This window comes from Dermacentor variabilis, chromosome 2 (assembly GCF_050947875.1).
Source record: "Dermacentor variabilis isolate Ectoservices chromosome 2, ASM5094787v1, whole genome shotgun sequence".
NCBI lineage: Eukaryota > Metazoa > Arthropoda > Arachnida > Ixodida > Ixodidae > Dermacentor > Dermacentor variabilis.
In genome coordinates this window covers 131,092,903-131,112,391 of record NC_134569.1, presented here as the reverse complement: position 1 = coordinate 131,112,391, position 19,489 = coordinate 131,092,903, and the positions used below count along the sequence as shown (strand labels likewise).

The 19,489-nt window shown below is 43.0% G+C and overlaps 1 protein-coding gene across 1 annotated transcript in view; it reads left to right on the top strand.

Annotated features, from left to right (window-relative positions):
• LOC142570447 (uncharacterized) overlaps positions 1-19,489 on the top strand; it is a 133,315-nt gene that overhangs the window by 12,825 nt on the left and 101,001 nt on the right. The window contains exon 3 of the mRNA XM_075678831.1: positions 1,492-1,712. Coding sequence (XP_075534946.1) covers positions 1,492-1,712 — 221 coding nt within the window. The remainder of the gene's footprint in view (positions 1-1,491; positions 1,713-19,489) is intronic.

The window sequence follows — 19,489 nt, the reverse complement described above, 5'->3', positions numbered from 1 at the left end:
GACAGCACGGTAGAATGCGCATTTGTAAGTTTTCACCTCATCTGGCAACGCTCTCGGAACATCGATGGGTCGGTGATCATTTCGCACCATGATGACTAGCTCTGCTGGCAACTTCCTAACTTTTTGTTCTCGGACCGTACAATTATTTAATGACGGCCTGCCTGCAATCAAAGTCGGCCTTTATTCAAGTGAACATGTTCTGTTGCATGTGACAGTGTGGATCATTTTCTTACCCTTATGTTATGCAATACGACCTCCATAACAGGTCGATATAGGGACAGAGTCCGGCTTAAATGGAAGAACAATAAGTCGGTATCCGCAGCAACATTTGCTCTGAGTTTGCCCTTGTGTTGTTATTCTGCATGCCATCGCAATCCTATAGAAGGGCTTGAAAACAGGCTTTGGTTTCCCACGAACTAGGCGACATTTGTAAGACAACCATACAAGGCGCTGTGCTGCGCCTGATGGATGAACTATTCGTGTGGTAACATGGTATGTTCATTCAATGACGTGTTCAAAGTGTTCTGAAGGCTTCAGCTTCATGGATCCACGCGTTCTGCATGAGAGAGATGCCTACATAGTTGCGTACATTTACTCCTCCATGTGCCTTTTGCTCATTTTAACAATTTGTCATTTGACAATTGTGCCAATTTGAATCAATCACCAGTGTTATTAAGCTAGTGAGCGTAAGGGATACAACTCGGACAAAAGCGAACACGGAGAAACGAGACTGAACAGGTGAAGCGCAAGCTATTAAGTGGCGTTTATTAAAAATATGGCGGAACAAAAGATGAAAGAAAAAGCGGAATATTAAACGTTCACTACGTGATTTTGTCTTCAGTTTGTCGCTCAGAAAAACTACTTCTGGGTGAAACTGAACGACTTCTTGGTCAAGCTGATAAAAGAAATGCTGGTGCACTCGCCTGTACTTCCAGGTAATGTGACGCACGCTTTGAAAATTTCTCTAATTTTTGTTATGTTTGACAAGGCAAGAAGCGGATTTCTGAGCGAGAACTGACGACAAAGTCAAGTGGTCAACGTTTATGACTGCTTTTTCATCTGTTCTCATTTATTCCGCCATGTATTTCCAAAGAAAATTCAGTTGAGAGTTTTTGCTTCACCTGGGGCCGAATTCAATATGCTTCTCGCTCGTAAGTGCTGTTTGGCATTGGATGGCCACCTTGGCTAAATAGTTTATCGAGCATCAGTATAGGCTGGAATTTTTTCTTACGAGCAATTCTAGCGTAAGGCCTTTTTGTAGATACGGGACCTGTTTAGTCTCGTTTCTCTGCATTCGCCCTTGTCTGAGTGGTTTGCTTACGCTTGCCCAATAAGGTGAAACGCTACAAAGTAGTGCAATCGCAAGCATCGTGCCAATAAGCCGACGGCGTTGGCGAAAATTAATTATTAGCACAAGCACCGTTCACATATCCTATCCTCAGCCTCGGCGCTCTGCTGTGAGATGTCCCTTGCGCACTCTGTTTCTTTCAGTGGAGTCTGTGTTTGGCCGGAGCCATCCGGACTTCGCTGGTTACTTGTACCTGGTGGCACCGCTTTCTCTGGTGTTGTTCAACCCGATCGGATTCTTCCTGGCCGAGCTGCAAGGCCTTCGATCGCAGCGGCGCTACACCGTCGATGCTGTTGAGACAGCGCCCCAGAAGCAGTCGGTGGCCAGAGAATTTTGCAAAGCGGCGGCCTGGGCGGTTTTCAAGGTAATGCGCCCGAATTTATGAACACGTAAGTAAGTAGGCGTGTCTGGAAGCGCTCCTTGCCGCCAAAGTAGACAAGCGCCTTGAGCTCCGTACTACGCCGAACTTTATGGTAGTTTTGATATGTAATCACGCTATAATAAAATTGCAAGTAATAGAACGGAAATAGAACAACGAGAAATAAAGAAGAGCCCCTTTTCACCTGATTAACTTGGGACAGCTCTCTTCATTCTAATCGACTTTCGGGATTGCAATAATGCTAATTGTTATATTGCTTCTATTTTTATTGTATTGTACTGTTAAGTGCTATGCTTGTTATTACAAAGAATCTTTTCTTTGTCATCTTTTACCAAACAGCTTTATATTTTGTTTTTTTTTTACAATGTCTTCTGCTTTTTTCTAACTTGTCATTTAGGTTAACGCAACCCCTGCTCGATGTGATTTCTCTCTTTTTTTCATTTTGTTCATTTATGGGAGTCTCCCTGACATTTCCTAACTTTGGGACTCATTTTGTACTAACAATATTGTATGCACATTTATGTAAAAATGATATGGTTGATAAACAGGCTTGAAAAGTTCAGCTTGCTCCTCAAGGTCCACCGCGGTGGCTCAGGGAAGTGAGACGTGCAGTCGGTGCCCAGCCGGGCGTTAAGAGCGCGCTCTGGCTCCAAAGCCAAGTTTCTGTGAACGAATCGCTGTTGTTTCATGCGCAGCAACCAACGCGGAAAAGGGAAACTTGCGTTTGAGTTGGTTTTCACGCGTTGGCATATCATTCTGGCGTATACTTTACATATAGCGTTCTTTTGGCCATCTTTTCAAGCTCTCTGAATACGTCGCACAAGGCGTCACGAGAGCATAGTGCAGTACACCTTAGTACCGACTTGGCATCAGATGCACTGATTCGACAGGCATATAGCAGGTATCAAAGGCACTTACACCAATTTTTTCATGTTTTCAACCGAAGTCTTCTTTACCTCTTCGCGCAAGTGTTGCTTCTTTGATGTGTCGTTCCGAGTAAGTCAGACATGTGGCACGGAATCTCGACCGACAAATTAGTGCCAGTCATCGATCCTCTGGTCTTCCTGAAGAAACCATAAATCACCACATAAAACATATACGCCCTCACACCGGCTCATGTAGTTATCTCTAAGCGACACAGATGTGGTGCTGCGTGTAACAGCGGGTTCACTCTAAAAACAGCTAACAAGGTTTAGGGCGCATATTTTCCTCCAACGATAATCGTCATGTATCCAGCTTGCCTTTCCTTTCTTTACCGCTGCGCACCCGATGCTTCCAGGTTACGAAGGGCATGTACATAATCAGCGCGACAAAGCATTCTTGATAGGAAAGTAGCCGTGCGCAGCGTTGGGGAAAAACAAGGCAGGTAATAGGCATTGCGATTATCCTTGCGGGACAAAGCCACTGCCCAACATATACACCCCGAAGCGTGTAAAATGTTCTTAGAGTGTTGTGTGAATCCGGATCTCCTCCAGCGCGCGCTTTGCATGGCGGCCGTGTGTGGCCTAAGGAGCCGCATGCTAACGACATGCTACCGTGCATCTTTGCTCATGGCCTTGTTACATGAACGTGATGGGCAAGAGCAGACAAGCAGAGCGTATATTCACGAAAACATCTTATTCTAGAATTCTTCGTATGAAAAAGTATTTCAGTCAGTCTTGATAAACATATTAACCAACGCGGTTGATCAATGACAAAGAGCATTTACGAAAAAATCCGTCTTTACAGCAAACCGTCCAACCAACTTCTTGTGAGACGCATATATAAAGCGACCTACACGTTGCCGCTAGTAAGCATTTTAACCCTTGTGTTCTTATAACTTGGGAGACATACTGGAATATCTTCGAGGTGTCTGGAAGATGTATACCCATCGTGTACTCTTTTATGTTGAATACTTTTTTTTAATAAAAATGGCCTACCAAATTTATCTCAAATTACGTCACTACAAGTGCGTTACCTGCGCAGGATGATATCATTTGCACGAAAAAACCAAAGCAATCCATTCATATTGTTACGTGTAGGCAGGAAGAACAGGGAAACGTATTTACAATATACAAGGAGAGCAAGTACTGAACCATATGGTTGAATGCGCCAGCCAGATCAAAAGCGTCTGCCTCATCGACGCTCCTCTTGAGAATTATGACCGCAGCATGACCCCCAGCTGCTGAACCACCGTCACGGTGCTTGCTATTATGGTGTAGGGGAGCGCTAAAGTTTAAGTTGGGACACGTGAACAACCTCTACAGGGGGCGAAACGGAGGGAGAGGAAGGCTCGAGGGGAACCAATCTCGTAAGTGAAGTCTGTTACACGTCTTTAGAGACGGTAGGGTCTGGAGTACCGGGAAAGCAATTTTTTGGTGTCCCAAGCGCCGAGTGGGAGTCCACAGAAGTACAAGGGCACCCGGGGCATAGATAACGTCACGATGGCGAGAGTCATAGCGGTGCTTCTGTTGGCCTTGCGACATCGTTAGGCGATGGCGAGCAATCTGACGTGCCTCGTCAGCTCTGGAAATGGCATCGCGAGCGTACTCAGTGCGCAAATGGTCGGCAGCAGGGATGATAGTGTCAAAAGGTAACGTTGGGTTGCGGTCAAACATCAGATAAAAGCATAGAGATAAAAGGGTGAAAACCCAGCGGTATGTTGTAGGCAAATGTAACGAAGGGCTACGCGGCGTCCCCGTCTTGATGGTCCCAAGAGACATACATAGAAAGCATGTCAGTTACCATCCGGTTGAATCGTTCTGTCAAGCCGTTGGTTTGTGGGTGGTAAGCCGTCGTAAACTTCTGTTTTGTCGCGCAGGAGCGAAGCAGATCATCGATAACGCTGGGTAGAAAGTGCAGCCACGGTAGGTGAGGAGTTGACAGGGGGCTCCATGATGTAAGGTGACGTCATGTAGCAGGGAATCAGGGACGTCCATAGCACAACTGGTAGGGAGTGCGCGCGTAACTGCGTAACAGGTAATGCACCCGTAGCAACAGCAATCCATTTGTAGCCAGCAGTAGAGCCAGGGAAAGATACCAAGGAGGTCAAGACCAACTCGGAAGAAGGAGTCAGATAGGTTGTCAAGGGGCTGAAGGAGGCCATCAGGAGGCATAGGTGGTTTCTTTCGGCGTTTGCACGGTTCGCATGCAGCTACGTAGCGACGAATGGAGCGGTAAAGATCGGGCCAAAAGAAGTGATGCCGAACGCGATCGTTTATTACAGTAATTATTACTGGTTTATTACCGTAACAACATAATAAAAGTAATTACATTATAACTTCCTAATGACAACCTTGCGGTCCGTTTTTATAATGAAAAGTTGAAGGGAATTGTTATAAAAGTCGGTAGAGATTTTCACGTTTCAAAACGGCTGTGGGGACCGAAATAAATGGCGGCAAGCTTTTCGTTCAATTTACCTGATTTGTAGAAATAAAGCGAAAGTATGAATTAAAAGCCATGCACGTCCACACCAACAATTATGCAGTAAGTTTTTGGCCACAATAGAGGGAGAGAGAGAGAAAATAATGCAGAGAAAGGCAGGGAGGTTAACCAGAGGTAGTTCCGGTTGGATATCCTGCGCAGGGAGAAGGATTAAGGCGGATAAAATAAAATTGTAAGTGACAAGATAGAGGCAACACAAAAGAAACCTATAATGATGTGGGTGACAGAACTCTGGTAATGGAGCTTTTGGGGGGGAGGGGTGTAGGCTTAGGCATTGCCTGGGGGAGGGCCACTGCCCTCCTCGCCGCAGAAAACTTCGGGCGGGGCTCGGAACCCGGAACAACCCCCCCCCCCCCCGCCCCCTTTCCGTAGTCAGCGCCTACGACCTCAGGACAACCAATGAGAGAATCGAGATGGCGATAATGGCAGCCGTGCAACTGCAATGAGCGTCGAGAATAGAACCCATGGCTAGGAATACGGTTAGCACGTGTGGATTTGCTTGGCTTGGCTGTACATAACAAGCGCTTTTGTTTTTTTCTTTCAGATGGCGCAAGAGGTGTACTTAAGTTTACGTATAAGTGGGCACTCCCATGTACGAAAGGCGCGGTCTTGACACGCGCTGCCACGTTTCCCGAAGCGCTTGCGTGCTGCATACGTATCGTCGTGGCGCAGCACTAAAGCTCTCTATTGTCAGAACACTGTGCGAAGAGCTCGAGCGAAGAGCACTATCTACTCTTCATCATCATCATCATCATCATCATCATCATCATCATCAACAACAACAACTCCCATCCGGGTGCATTTACAGTAGGGCCACAGAGGTATAATGGCGGCACGTTCTGGCACCTCCATTTATCCTCACGCAAACTGTAGTGAATATTTCGTGACCTTACGGTTACCTTGTGGTGTCGTTGGGATTAATTGACGTTAGTCTTGTGTCTCACTAGCACCTTAGCTCCGAAAATCGAAGTTCAATTTCATTACGCTCTGCATCACTTCCATTCAGAGAAACGCCAATAAAAGCTATGAGTGCTGCAGAAAGAAAATGAAGAGACAGAATGCAAAGACTAGATGTCAGGACAAAACTCTTTGGAAACGGTAATCCTTCATTGTGCAGTGCTTCGCAAGACGTCAGCACGTCTTGAGAAGATGACGTCAGTGGTGAAAGGCAGAAGACCCCACGCGCCTTTCTTTTTTTGTTGTTTCCATGAGGTTTGGTCTATGTCCTCGGAACTTCTAAATGTCATAGTAGAACAACATGAGAAGAACAGTTGTGACGTCAGTGCGAGACGTGATGGCAGAAAAGTTAATTAGTCATAGCCTGTCGAAACCTTACTCTACTCGATCTTTTGCTGACAGTGGTGGGTTTGTTGGATCGTCTAATCTTCTGTTTATTCTTGGTATTGTATTCTGTAGCTACTATATTTACTTGACCATTCTTATTGCTCTCTCCTAGTTGCCACTAAAACTCGAGCCTTCCTGCGTCAGAGGGCATCTGACGTGACGTCATTGACATTGATGGAGTTATTTAGAAAATCGAATACACAATTGTTTGTTATATCGGACGGTAACACAAGTAAAGAACCAAGAAAAAAAACAATATAGGACGAATATCTCAGAGTGCTTTACGCTAAATATATCTTACTTGTCTGTAAAGTTAAGATGCTGCGCCTTTTATGTGTTATTTAACCAGTGACATATGTTTTAGATCTGTTTCTTTAGAAATTGTATCGTCTTTTAAAACATTAAGTGTTATTTTCAGCAAAACGATCACCCGGGATGATCACGTCGATCATCTTATAACAAATCTGTCACAAGTTGTTAGTATCGCCTATCATAATCGTCACGTGTTACCGACCAATGTGAAAATTACAATATATCTATCTCTATTCCATTCTCGTCTACATTACGACATCTTAAGCCGGGGCTCGACAACCCAGGATAACTTGCGAAAACTACATGTACTACAAAAAGCTTTTCACGCATAGTTGAACGTGCACCACTGCTATATCACACCAGCCATTTTTTCTTGAAATATGATATCATCCCAGTAATAAATCTGCCTGACTACACGCTATGTTGCTCTTACAAACGAGATCCTTGGGAGCTTAGCACATACCGAACCACATACGGTCTGCACACATTAGAAAACATATTACCTCAATTAACTAGTGACTTATCCCAAGTAAACATTTGTCTTCCAGAGGCATCATTTCAAGAACTACTTTCACACTTTCTTAAATCCAGGTCCACCTTAAGGTTGTTTCGTAAAAAGAAAAAAAAAAGGTGTTCATACTGCCAATTTTTGTCTCCTCTCATATGCTTCTTTTTTTCGGTTGTGTGCAAAATTATGTGTTGTATACATTAGCATTGTGTATTGTCATTTGTAACCGCTAATTGCTTATAACTATAGTGTGTAATTGTTTCCATTGATTGATCGAAACGCTCTTAACAGTCTATTGTGACCGCTGGTATACCATCGCCATTGTGGGAGGCTTGAGAGAGAGAGAAAGAAGGGAACAAGGAAAGGAAAAGAGGTTAACCAGACTGAGTCCAGTTTGCATAGAAGAACGACGTCAGAAGAACAATTGTGACGTCAGTGCGAGACGTGATGGCAGAAAAGTTAATTAGTCGTAGCCAGTGGAAACCTTACGCTACTCGATCTTTCGCTGACAGTGGTGGGTTTGTTGGATCGTCTAATTTTCACTTTACTCTTGGTATTGTATTCTATAGCTACTATATTTTCTTGACCATTTTTATTGCTCTCTTGAGGCTGTGCCAAGCTGCCTTGATGCAGCTTTTACTCCAGGTTCCCGCCGTCATGTACACTTTGATGCTAAAATAAAACAATCCAATCGAATATATGTGTTAACTTAGCTTGCATCGTTAGCATTACAGAAAACTTGATAATGTAAAGGCCGTAATACAAGGCTACATTATAGTAATAGAACTTGCGAATGCAAGGGAACATACTACGTTAAACGACCAGTACGTCCAGAAGTGACGTTTCACCACTAACTCTCGCGCCGAAAATCACCGGTGTGAGAGTTATCAGCGGTAGTGGATTAGAAATTTATCGCATCATGAAGGCTGATTTCTCGCATTACACGTGCTGCATTTAGGTGGCTGTGTGGGCATTTTGGAAATATACTGCACCGGCGTAGTCGATATTGCCAATAGACGGCGTTTTCATGCATGAAGTCCACATTTCATGCATGAAGCCTACATTTGGTAGCTCCACAAAACATACTGAAGAACTGAAAATTATTGTCAGCCGTGCTGCAGTAAACTTGAAATAATGGTGAAAGAGCTAGAAAATGGAAAGAAAGAAAAATGCGCTGGAACTAACGTTTGAGTGGGCTGGATGAATTGGTGACTGAAGAGGATAACAACGCGTTTTCAAGATCGCCACATCGGTCTCACTTATACAATGTATATATGTAAATAAATGTGGTAATATGTAAATAAGTATAGTTGCCTAATTAATTATGAATACACTAGCTATTAAACACAAGCCACATATATGCCGGCATACGTTTCTTATAATGAGATAGAGAGAGAAAGAGAGAGAGGAAAAGGAAGGAGAAGAAAGTTAGGGAAGTTAACCAGGCAAGTGTCCTTACTAGTCGACATGAGGGTAAGAAAAAAGAAACGCAGAACATATAAAAAGAAGGAACAGAGGGAACGTTGCGCGCATGGAAAGAGGACACACGGGAGGACGATAAGCGGTCACCGAGGCCGTGCATTTCAAAAACTGCAGAACTCCGAGAATATAATCTCTGCACCATGGAAGGATCTGGCTTGGCCCAATAATTTTCGCCTCGGGAAAATGTTCCGGAGTTTGGCCGCACCAGCGGTGGTCTCTGTAGAGAGATGCGCCTGGTGTCGTGCCGAGGACAGATGCACGACAAGCGCTCAACGCTTTCTTCAGATCCACAAAAGTTACACGTTGGTCTGCAGGTCATCCCGACGCGGTAAGGAACAAGCGTTCGTAAATGCGTTGACGCACCCAGCCATAGGCGGCAGAGCAATGCTGCACCACCGTGGGAGAGGCTAGTTGGCACTTGCCAGCGGTGTAACAAAGGGTCCAGGCACGTAGTCGACCGTTGGAGGCGCTCGCACAACCCCAGAGGCTTGTGTTGTTTTGCGAATTTGTGTTTTGCGAACTAACCCTGAATTCCAATGGCACACATCCAGAGCGGTCCACACGCTCTACCACGGAGCGCCGCCCTGCGGTGGAGAGCACTCACTCCCAATCCGCGTTTGGACCCCTACAAATTTTTTATATGTCTATAGACAGTCTGTTGACATTTGTCTATGAAGTATATAGACTGTCTATAGACACTTCTCTAGACTAGTCTATAGAGAGTCTATAGACTTATGGCCATACACTCTTTATATACTAGTCTATAAAAGTCTGGGTCTGTAGACTGTATATTGACTTTCTGTAGAATAATGAAAACACGTTTGCAGACAAACGTATGCAGAATGTCTATAGACAAAAGTGTATAGGCTTATACAGTTCTGTAGACTGAAGTCTATAGAATGTCTATAGATAAATATCTATAGACTCTCTATGAACAAATGTTTCTAGACGGTTTATAGACATTTTTAGACAAGTCTATGGACAGTCTATAAACTTATGGCCATACACCTTTTATAGAATTGGCTATAAAATGTCTGAATCTACAGACACTCTATACACTGTCTATAGACTAATGAAAATTCGCGTTTGTAGACAAATGTCTGCAGAATGTCTATAGACAAAAGTGTATAGGGTTGTACAGTTATACTTTCGTGGACTGAAGTCCATGGAATATATATAGACAAATGTCTATGCATGTCAATACAAATGTCTAGACATTGGCTTATGGACATTTTATAGACTTCAGTCCACAAAAATAGAACTCTAAACAGCAGTTCTACTTTTGTACACCGAAATCAATAAAATGTCTAAGCAAATGTCTATAGACTATCTATGGACATTTTTCTAAGGCATTCCATAGACTTCAGTCTGCAAAAATAGAGCTATATAATGTTTTACTTTTGCAGACTGAGTCTACAAAATGTCTATAAGCAAATGTCTACAGACTATCTATAGACATTTGTCTATAGACATCATATAGACTTAAGTCTACCAAAGTAGAACTCTATATTCTTATAGACTTTTCTCTACAGAAATTATGCACACATTTGTATACAAACAAGAATTTTCATTAATCTATAGACAATTTATAAAGTGTCTATAGACTCACACATTTTTGAGACTAGCCTACAAAAAGTGTAAGGTCATAAGTCCATGGACTGTCTGTAGATAATTCCTGCAGATCAGTCTATAGTTAATCCATAGACTTTAGCCTTACACTATTTGTCGATTATTGTCAATATAGGGTGTCCGAGCTAACATAACTTCAGTGAAGCTATTCAACGAAGAATAATGTAAAAAAAAGACGCTGCAGTAAGATCCGAATTTAAGACTGATGGTGATCAGCCGTCAGAGATGTGACCTGTAGGGCTTTTTATAATAGTATATCTTGAACCATGTTCTTTTTAAATCTTGTATTTTCATTGCCCAGATTGGCTAAACTAGCCGGGATCGACACCCTATATACTAGCTTGATAAACCATACATTTTGCCAAATACGTTTCGATTATATATAAGCCCTCGTTGCTGGGGCTGTTAATAAGCAGTCTATTGGAAATGTCTATATATATGAACTACATCCAGCATGCATATGGGAACATAACCAGGGAATTGTACATAGAAAATCATGCATGCGGATGGAAGCAGTCGAAAAATCTTAAATGCATGTAGCCGTCAATCTTTATGCAAGACTGCATGACTATTTGTGCACGAGCACATTTAAGAAATATTACACTTGCATGCAATGCATCGGGTTGAACGAAATATCCTAGCTATCTGCTATCTACAAGTTAGTTAAGATTTATGCTTACATATGGCGGCAAAAATTTTTTGCATGTATATTATGTGTGTTCTCGTGTTGCTCCTCATCTGTACGTATGTATTAATGTCGATAGCTTAATAATGCTCTCGAACCAGCTGTACTCTTATATGTTGCATAAACAGAAAAAAAATTTAAGCAATTCCACTGGTGCTGAATCATGCAATGAAAAAAAGAAAACAAGTGTACCGATATTGAACTAACTCTTTTTATTGCGCGGTATATTAATTTTCTTAAAATGCAGGTCTTACGCTATGATCGAAAGAGACTACAGATTTACAAACTGCTTCCCCTTGGCAAGCAAGGCCAACAGGCCTGCCTTGTCCTCGTGTCATATGTTCCAAAGATGCTGAAAGTGTATGCAGCAAATAATTGTGTATTCTTTGTATGTTCATTAAGCAGCTTCATATATTTACTCAAACCATTTAAGTCAATACTCAATGCGGTTTAAGCATGAATAATGACTGCTTGTGAATACAAATCAGTACTATTATGCAATGTTTCATTTCATGGCATGATGAACAATTCATCATCATCATCATCAGCAGCCTGGTTACGCCCACTGCAGGGCAAAGGCCTCTCCCATACTTCTCCAACAACCCCGGTCAGATGAACAATTAAATAGTCCCAACTGCTGCTGGTGCTACAGCAACAGTATGTTGCTTTTAAGACAAGTTCATATATGACACATCATTGTAATTATCCCAAATAATCTCGATATCAATTGCTGAAACAAGGTTACCGAGTTGGACTGTCTGTGCATTTTTGGGCTGGTAATTAAATATGCCCGCGCAGAGGGATATGCTCAGAAGAGTAACTTGAGTATTCACAGTATCATGCCAAAGATTGCAGTTTATTTTCCTTAATACACATTTTAATCTCTTTTCATACTGTTAAATGAATGGGTCATTGGCCATAACTTCAATAGAAGGCAGACGGATTGATTATATTGATATGGTGACTTAATTTCTTGCAGATAATGAGGCCTCTTGGGTATGCTAACACGCTCGCACCCGAAATACCACGCGAGCACTTTGTGTCATGGCACGACAGATATGCACCTCCTAGGAAACAAGACTGAAACTATAGTTTGAATGAATGCTATCACAGTAAATTATTTAAGATGCCCTCAAACATGAGTAATCTTTCTAAGGTTTCGAGGTTCAGGAATCTTAGTTAACGCAAAAAAATTGAGTAACAAGTGCCATGTAAGTATGCTTCACTTTCATTTTTCTTTCAATAAATTCTACGAATTTGCCTCAACTTTTTATAAGGTGAAACGTTTTAAAAATGTATTTATTAGAGGGATTCTCTGGAAACTTTGACATATAACAAGACAGCATACTTATGTGGACATATTAAAATTCCCCGATCTTTTTCCAAGCCTTCCCTGGCTGTTTTCATGCAAATTCCCTGGCAAGCTATGACCACCCGCAGCTTAAGTGGAATAAAAAAATATTGTGGTTTAATGCTTCCCAAGTCCTGCCAGTCCATAATATTTAGATAAAACGAATAACACGTCAGTCACTTGATATGCACTATTAGATTACTGAATTGAATCCCTTGTTTAATAAAGCTGACAAGGCCTTGGGCAAGTTGGTAATTGATGACCACACGAGCAGAGCACTGAAGACAAGGACACAGAGACACACACGTCAAGCAAATGCAACAAGTGAGGGAAAACTATTCAATTAGTTATTTTTACGGTTAAATAGCAGTTCTGTATATAATTTGCTCTCATCACTTATGTCTCTAGTTAACTTGGTTTACCTTTGACTAAAGACCACATGGCAGTATGAATCAGTTCCATTGTGATGTTTCGTTATGTTACAGTATGATGAGCAGTGAGACCACCGTAATGGTCGCCGGTGCCAGCAACGGTACGTTTCGTTTCAAGACAGGTTCATGTGGCACACAGTGTACTTATCAGAATAAAACAAGTGCGAGAATTACAAACGACTGCTATAATAATAATTGCTCAAACAAATATACCCGCTCGACTGTGCACATATTTCGGGTGTTAATGCAATATGCCCGTGCCGAACAAGCATGTCCAGAATAGTTACTGCAGTTTTGAAAAATCACGTTAAGAATTGCAATTTATTACCGCTTAGAACAGTCTGCAGTGTCTCTTTTCTCATACTTCGAGATGAATACATTTGCCGCAATTTTAAGTAGAATGCACATGAAGGGGGGCGTATTTATAACGTTACTTATCAGCTAAAACATGTTACGATCTCATAGGTGTGTTGATAAGGGTAGAACAAGAGCAATGTGCACTAAATTATTTGAATAATCTGTGCGTTATCTACTAAGAAAAGACCACCGAATGAATAATCTGGCTCTTTTTTCTATTCTACAGCGCATGTAGTATACAGTCTGTCCAAGACGACGGCACTAAATGCAGCAGTATTGAAAACCGGAACACTTATTACGCACGACAAAGGTTTCGTACCGTGCACGATTGGCACAATGCGAGTCTGCGCCAGCGGCTGCCTAGGGATTAACAGCACGTAAACTACATAACGCCGAAGCATCGAAAGGCGCTTAACGCTTTCCAAATAACTTCTGTTGCTAAACTGTCCTAACTAAACTGTTGTGACTATCGTCAAACGCAATGCCTTCAGTTTGAAACATGTAAAGGTGCTTCCCCGAGCGACTAATTTATTCTTCCCTATTTTTTTCGGCCAAGTTGCGAAGCTGCGAGTGGTTGAACTTATCGCAGGTTTCATGCTCCAAAAGCTTTTGCGGTTGCATATATTTAGATTGGGTGAATCTAGATATTTCTTCAAGTCTAGCGTTGTGCTTGCGGTGAATTCTCAAAATTATTTAGATTGGTTGCCAGGAACCTTATAAATACTGCTACTTTTACACTATACGAGAACGGCAGCGCACACACTGCTGATGCATGCCCCGCAAACACCGCCTTTCATCCGAGTACGCTAGCAGTTATTCAAATATAAGTCTCTGTTTGAAAATTCTTCATGCTAACACAATTTCGAAATATATACGTAAAGCATGTCACGAGCATTTCACTACACACGCGGCGCAGCATTCATTGCGGCCGGATTGAGCGCCACGAAATGAGATCTACCACACTGCCTGCTTAACACACATAATCCGCGTAGTGGCAGCTCAGTATCAAGTTAAAGCATAGTGTACTTCCTTTGTTACGCACATCAACTATGACGCTAAAATTAACAAGCGTGAGCGATCGCTTGACGTACAGCATTCCGTATAGTAGAAGTGAGAACAAGAGCGCGTTATCAAACCATGAAAACAACCAACCGGTACTATGCCCCAGTCGCCTGCGCTACATGCAGCCAGTTCGCGCTAAGAAAAGCGCTCACCTAATCATGAGCTATTGACGGAAAACATCTTTGCTAAAACTTACCATTCAGTGTAGTTGACGTGTGGTGCCACAAATAAGACACGCATACACAGACACCAAGGTTCAGGCAGACGCTGTACACCGCTACAAGCGTTTACGTGCCTGACGCACTCGTTGAGAACTCAAATTGACGTGGACAGATGGCACACGGCCATTGCGCATGCGCAGGAGCTCCGGGCGCCGAGGGCGCGCGTGCTCCGAGAAGTCCGAGCGGCTTTTCCTTATTCTTGTTTTCTTCTATTTCTCTCTCTCTCTCTCTCTGGCCGCGTTGCGCGCGGAACGGGTTGCTTTTCTTTTCCATTTATCATTTTTCTTTCATGGATGAAGCAAATGCGCTGGCACGTTGTATTACAAACGCTCTGAACGCACGCTTGGATGAATGCGCTGTTTGTAAAACCCGTTACAGGGCCCGTCAGGTGTTTACATTATCGCCAGCTACGATGAGTAATACAGTGCATTTGCAGCATATCTTCCAGCGTACTACCAAATGTGATACTCGCACATATGTTAGCGCAAGTTTTCTGTTTCGATGATAGGTCAAAGCAATCAGTACAGCAATGGCGTACGCATATGCGTGGCCGCGCAGGCATACCACCTGCAAAATGCTGTGTGGGCTCAGAGGATTTGGCACCTATTTTAAGTGAATGAGAAACTTTGAGTTTATAGTCCTGCAGGATATCAGTGAACGAAAAATCACCCGATGTTAGTGATGTAGCCGAGATATGAGGACAATGTGAATGATATCTGAGAATCCGACGGCACACAACGCGCACACCACATGCGCGACATCGGTTCATCGCACACTCACAAAATCTGCGTTGTCTTCTACAAACATTACGAGTCTGTGTGCTGTTAGCTTGATGCCTGTTTGGAATGCACTTGTAGTTAAATTGGCGTTCGTAACATCAATTATCCCGATTGGATCGGCGTTTTGCTTTCTTTATTCTACTGCCGCAGAAGTCATGTTATGACAACTGTGAAAACAGTCTTGGGATTGCCGAAAGCGACTACGTAGATCATATCGTGTGGTCAACAAATGGTGGAGGTACGCACTATGTGTATACTAAAGTCTACAAATAGGCCCTATAGCAATCTCAGGAGTATATAACTTCAGTGGCTTATATCAAACGCAGCTCCGTTTTATCCACCGGTACCTGCGCTTGGTTACAGCGCACACGGGTTGGGCCGCCGATTAACGATTTTTATATATTGCCAATCTATTGACGGCATGTAAACCTGCAGCAATAAGAATTTTACAGTATCGGCTGTTTTCTACTTCATCTCACGCCTTACTACAATCGGTATACGGGCTGTTTGCACAAGCTAACATGACTTTTGGTGACGTCCCACCCTATGGCCTTCACCGGCGGTAATATAGGAAACCATGGAAAATAATTTGAATTGCAAAGAAGTATACGGGGTGTTTCACTTAATTTGAGCCATACTTTAAAAATATGCGAACGCTATGTAGCTGGAGAGAATCAAGGTAATGTTGTTTGCCGTCGTTTGGAGATACTCAGATTATTTTTTTGCATTCCCCCTGATTAGATAATTAGTGTTCCTTAATTTCTCAATTATTAAAATTAGATGAATTTTAGAGCTACATAAAAACTCCCGATGCAGCTTTCTGTTGCTTAACACGGGTGCGTGCGTGCGTGTGTGTGTGTGTGTGTGTGTGCGTGTGCGTGTGCGTGCGTGCGCGCGCGCGCGTGTGTGTGTGTGTGTGTGTGTGTGTGCGTGCGTGCGTGTGTGTGTGTGTGTGTGTGTGTGTGTGTGTGTGTGTGTGTGTGTGTGTGTGTGTGTGCGCGCGTGTGTGTGTGTGCGTGTGTGCGTGTAAACAGTGATTGTATCGACTTTCGTCTGTAGACAGTCTATAGAGGGGACATAGACAAAAAGAAACAAACATCTTATCGACTTCTTCTATAGACCGTTTATAGAATGTGAGTAGGCAAAATGAAATGGAAACCATATGGATTTCGTCTACAGACAGTCTATAGAAAAATAATGGACAAAAGTAAATAGAGACTGTATTGATTTTCGTCCATAGACTGTCTATAGAGATAATTACCCAATTACAAATTCACCTGAGCCTGTAAATCGTTCAACGCATTGTAGTAGCTCCCGACAAAAAGAAACAAACATCTTATCGACTTTGTTCTGCGGTCCATCTATAGAATGTTAGTAGACAAGAAGAAATATAAACTTTATGGACTTTCGTTTATAGTCTGTCTGTAGACTTTGTATCAACAGAAAACCAAATCTATAGAAAGGCAACGTCGTCTATAAGAAGTCTATAGACCTTCTATAAACAGTCTAAACTCATTTTTGTAAAGGAAACACTCAGGCTACGACCAGAGCGCGTATACGGACGCACAATCGCATACGGAAGTACCGGAATTGCTCACGCCGAAACGACGCGTTTCTGTTCTCGCGAACGACAAGTGTTTCTCTCGCGGGAACGATGCGCTCGGAACATGAGTTATATCGGTGCAAAAAGAATAATAGTTAAAATTCGTAGGTGATTTAACGGTAAACGCGTTATCACGACTTCGCACCTCTTTGTAGGTCTCGTATCCACGATTTAAACCGCGTTCACCATATTGGGAATTGTTTTTCAGGAGTTCACACGACACTCGTCCCGCCTCTTGAAGGAGCGATGATGTACAACTGACGGCGCTACCTGTTGCAATATATATATATAAGCCACCTTACTCTGACTTGTTCTAACTTTTTTTCCATTTACTTCACTCTAATTCACTTTCTTTCAGATTAATTAGCTATCATTAGTAGAACTTAACGGTGTAAAAAGAAACCATACCATTTTCTATCTTTCTATCTACTGGCAAGCCACTGATGACGCCACTGATGATGATGATTTTAGATGTCCCTTGACCACGCCGGATTTTCTACCTCATGGGACCTATAATGCTTTCGCATTAAAAGTAATCGCTCGGGAATACGACCCCGGGGCCATGATTTTGTTGCCATCTCTTCCGATCGGTTATTATATGTGACTCTTTCATCCGCCGTTCTCGGCTCGCTTATACCATTGACAACTCTGGCGGAGCGTCGCCATAGCCACTGACGAAAGCGCAATAAGAAATGGCATCGGAAAAGGCATCGCTTCAAAATCGCGGCTCTGAACTTGCTACTTACGAAAGTGTCAAAAATACCGAGCATACGGCGCAGCTAGTGTTGCGCGCGCAGCTCGCGGATCCACAAACACAGAAACCAAGAGCGTGGCGAATTAGCAAGCTGACGACTGTCCGCGCACACGTGAGCATGCATGTTGCTCGCCTGGTGGTCAAAATTAATCCGGAGTCTACGGCGAGCCTCACAATCGAATCTTGGTTTTGGCACGTAAAACTCTAGAATTCATTCCCATACACACATACGCACTCATCATCATCATCATCATCATCATCATCATCATCATCATCATCATCATCATCATCATCATCATCATCATCATCATCATCATCATCATCATCATCATCATCATCATCATCCTAGTTACGCCCACTGCAGGGCAAAGGCCTCTCCCATACTTGTCCAACTACCCCGGTCATGTACTAATTGTGGCCATGCTGTCCCTGCAAACGTCTTAATGTCATCCGCCCACCTAACTTCCTGCCGCCCCCTGCTACGCATCCCTTCCCTTGGAATCCAGTCCGTAACCCTTAGTGTCCATCGGTTATCTTCCCTCCTCATTACATGTCCGGCCCATGCCCATTTCTTTTTCTTGATTTCAACTAAGATGTCGTTTACCCGCGTTTGTTGCCTCACCCAATCTGCTCTTTTCTTATCCCTTAACGTCACACCCATCATTCTTCTTTCCATAGCTCGTTGCGTCGTCCTCAATTTCAGCAGAACCCTTTTCGTAAGCCTCCAGGTTTCTGCCCCATATGTGAGTACTGGTAACACACAGCTGTTATACACTTTCCATTTGAGGGATAGTGGCAACCTGCTGTTCATGATTTGAGAATGCCTGCCAAACGCACACCAGCCCATTCTACCTGCCCTAAGTAGATGTATTCCCTTACCACTTCCAGTGCTTCGCTACCTATCGTAAACTGCTGTTCTCTTCCGAGACTGTTAAACAATACTTTAGTTTTCTGCAGATTAATTTTCAGACCCACCCTTCTGCTTTGCCTCTCCAGGTCAGTGAGCATGCATTGCAATTGGTCTCCTGAGGTACTAAGCAAGGCAATATCATCAGCGAATCGAAAGTTGCTAAGGTATTCTCCATCAACTTTTATCCCCAATTCTTCCCACTCCAGGCCTCTGAATACCTCCTGTAAACATGCTGTTCATAGCATTGGAGATATCGTATCTCCCTGTCTGACGCCTTTCTTCATAGGGATTTTGTTGCTTTCTTTGTGGAGGACAACGGTGGCTGTGGAGCCGCTATAGATATCTTCCAGTATCTTTACATATGGCTCATCTACACCCTGATTCCGTAATGCCTCCATGACTGCTGAGGTTTCGACTGAATCAAACGCTTTCTCGTAATGAATGAAAGCTATATATAAGGGTTGGTTATATTCGGCACATTTCTCCATCACTTGATTGATAGTGTGAATATGGTCTATTGTTGAGTAGCCTTTACGGAATCCTGCCTGGTCCTTTGGTTGACAGAAGTCTAAGGTGTTCCTGATTCTATTTGCGATTACCTTAGTAAATACTTTGTAGGCAACGGACAGTAAGCTGATCGGTCTATAATTTTTCAAGTCTTTGGCGTCCCCTTTCTTATGGATTAGGATTATGTTAGCGTTCTTCCAAGATTCCGGTACGCTCGAGGTTATGAGGCATTGCGTATACAGGGTGGCCAGTTTCTCTAGAACAATCTGACCACCATCCTTCAACAAATCTGCTGTTACCTGATCCTCACCAGCTGCCTTCCCCCTTTGCATAGCTCCTAAGGCTTTCTTTACTTCTTCTGGCGTTACCTGTGGGATTTCGAATTCCTCTAGGCTATTCTCTCT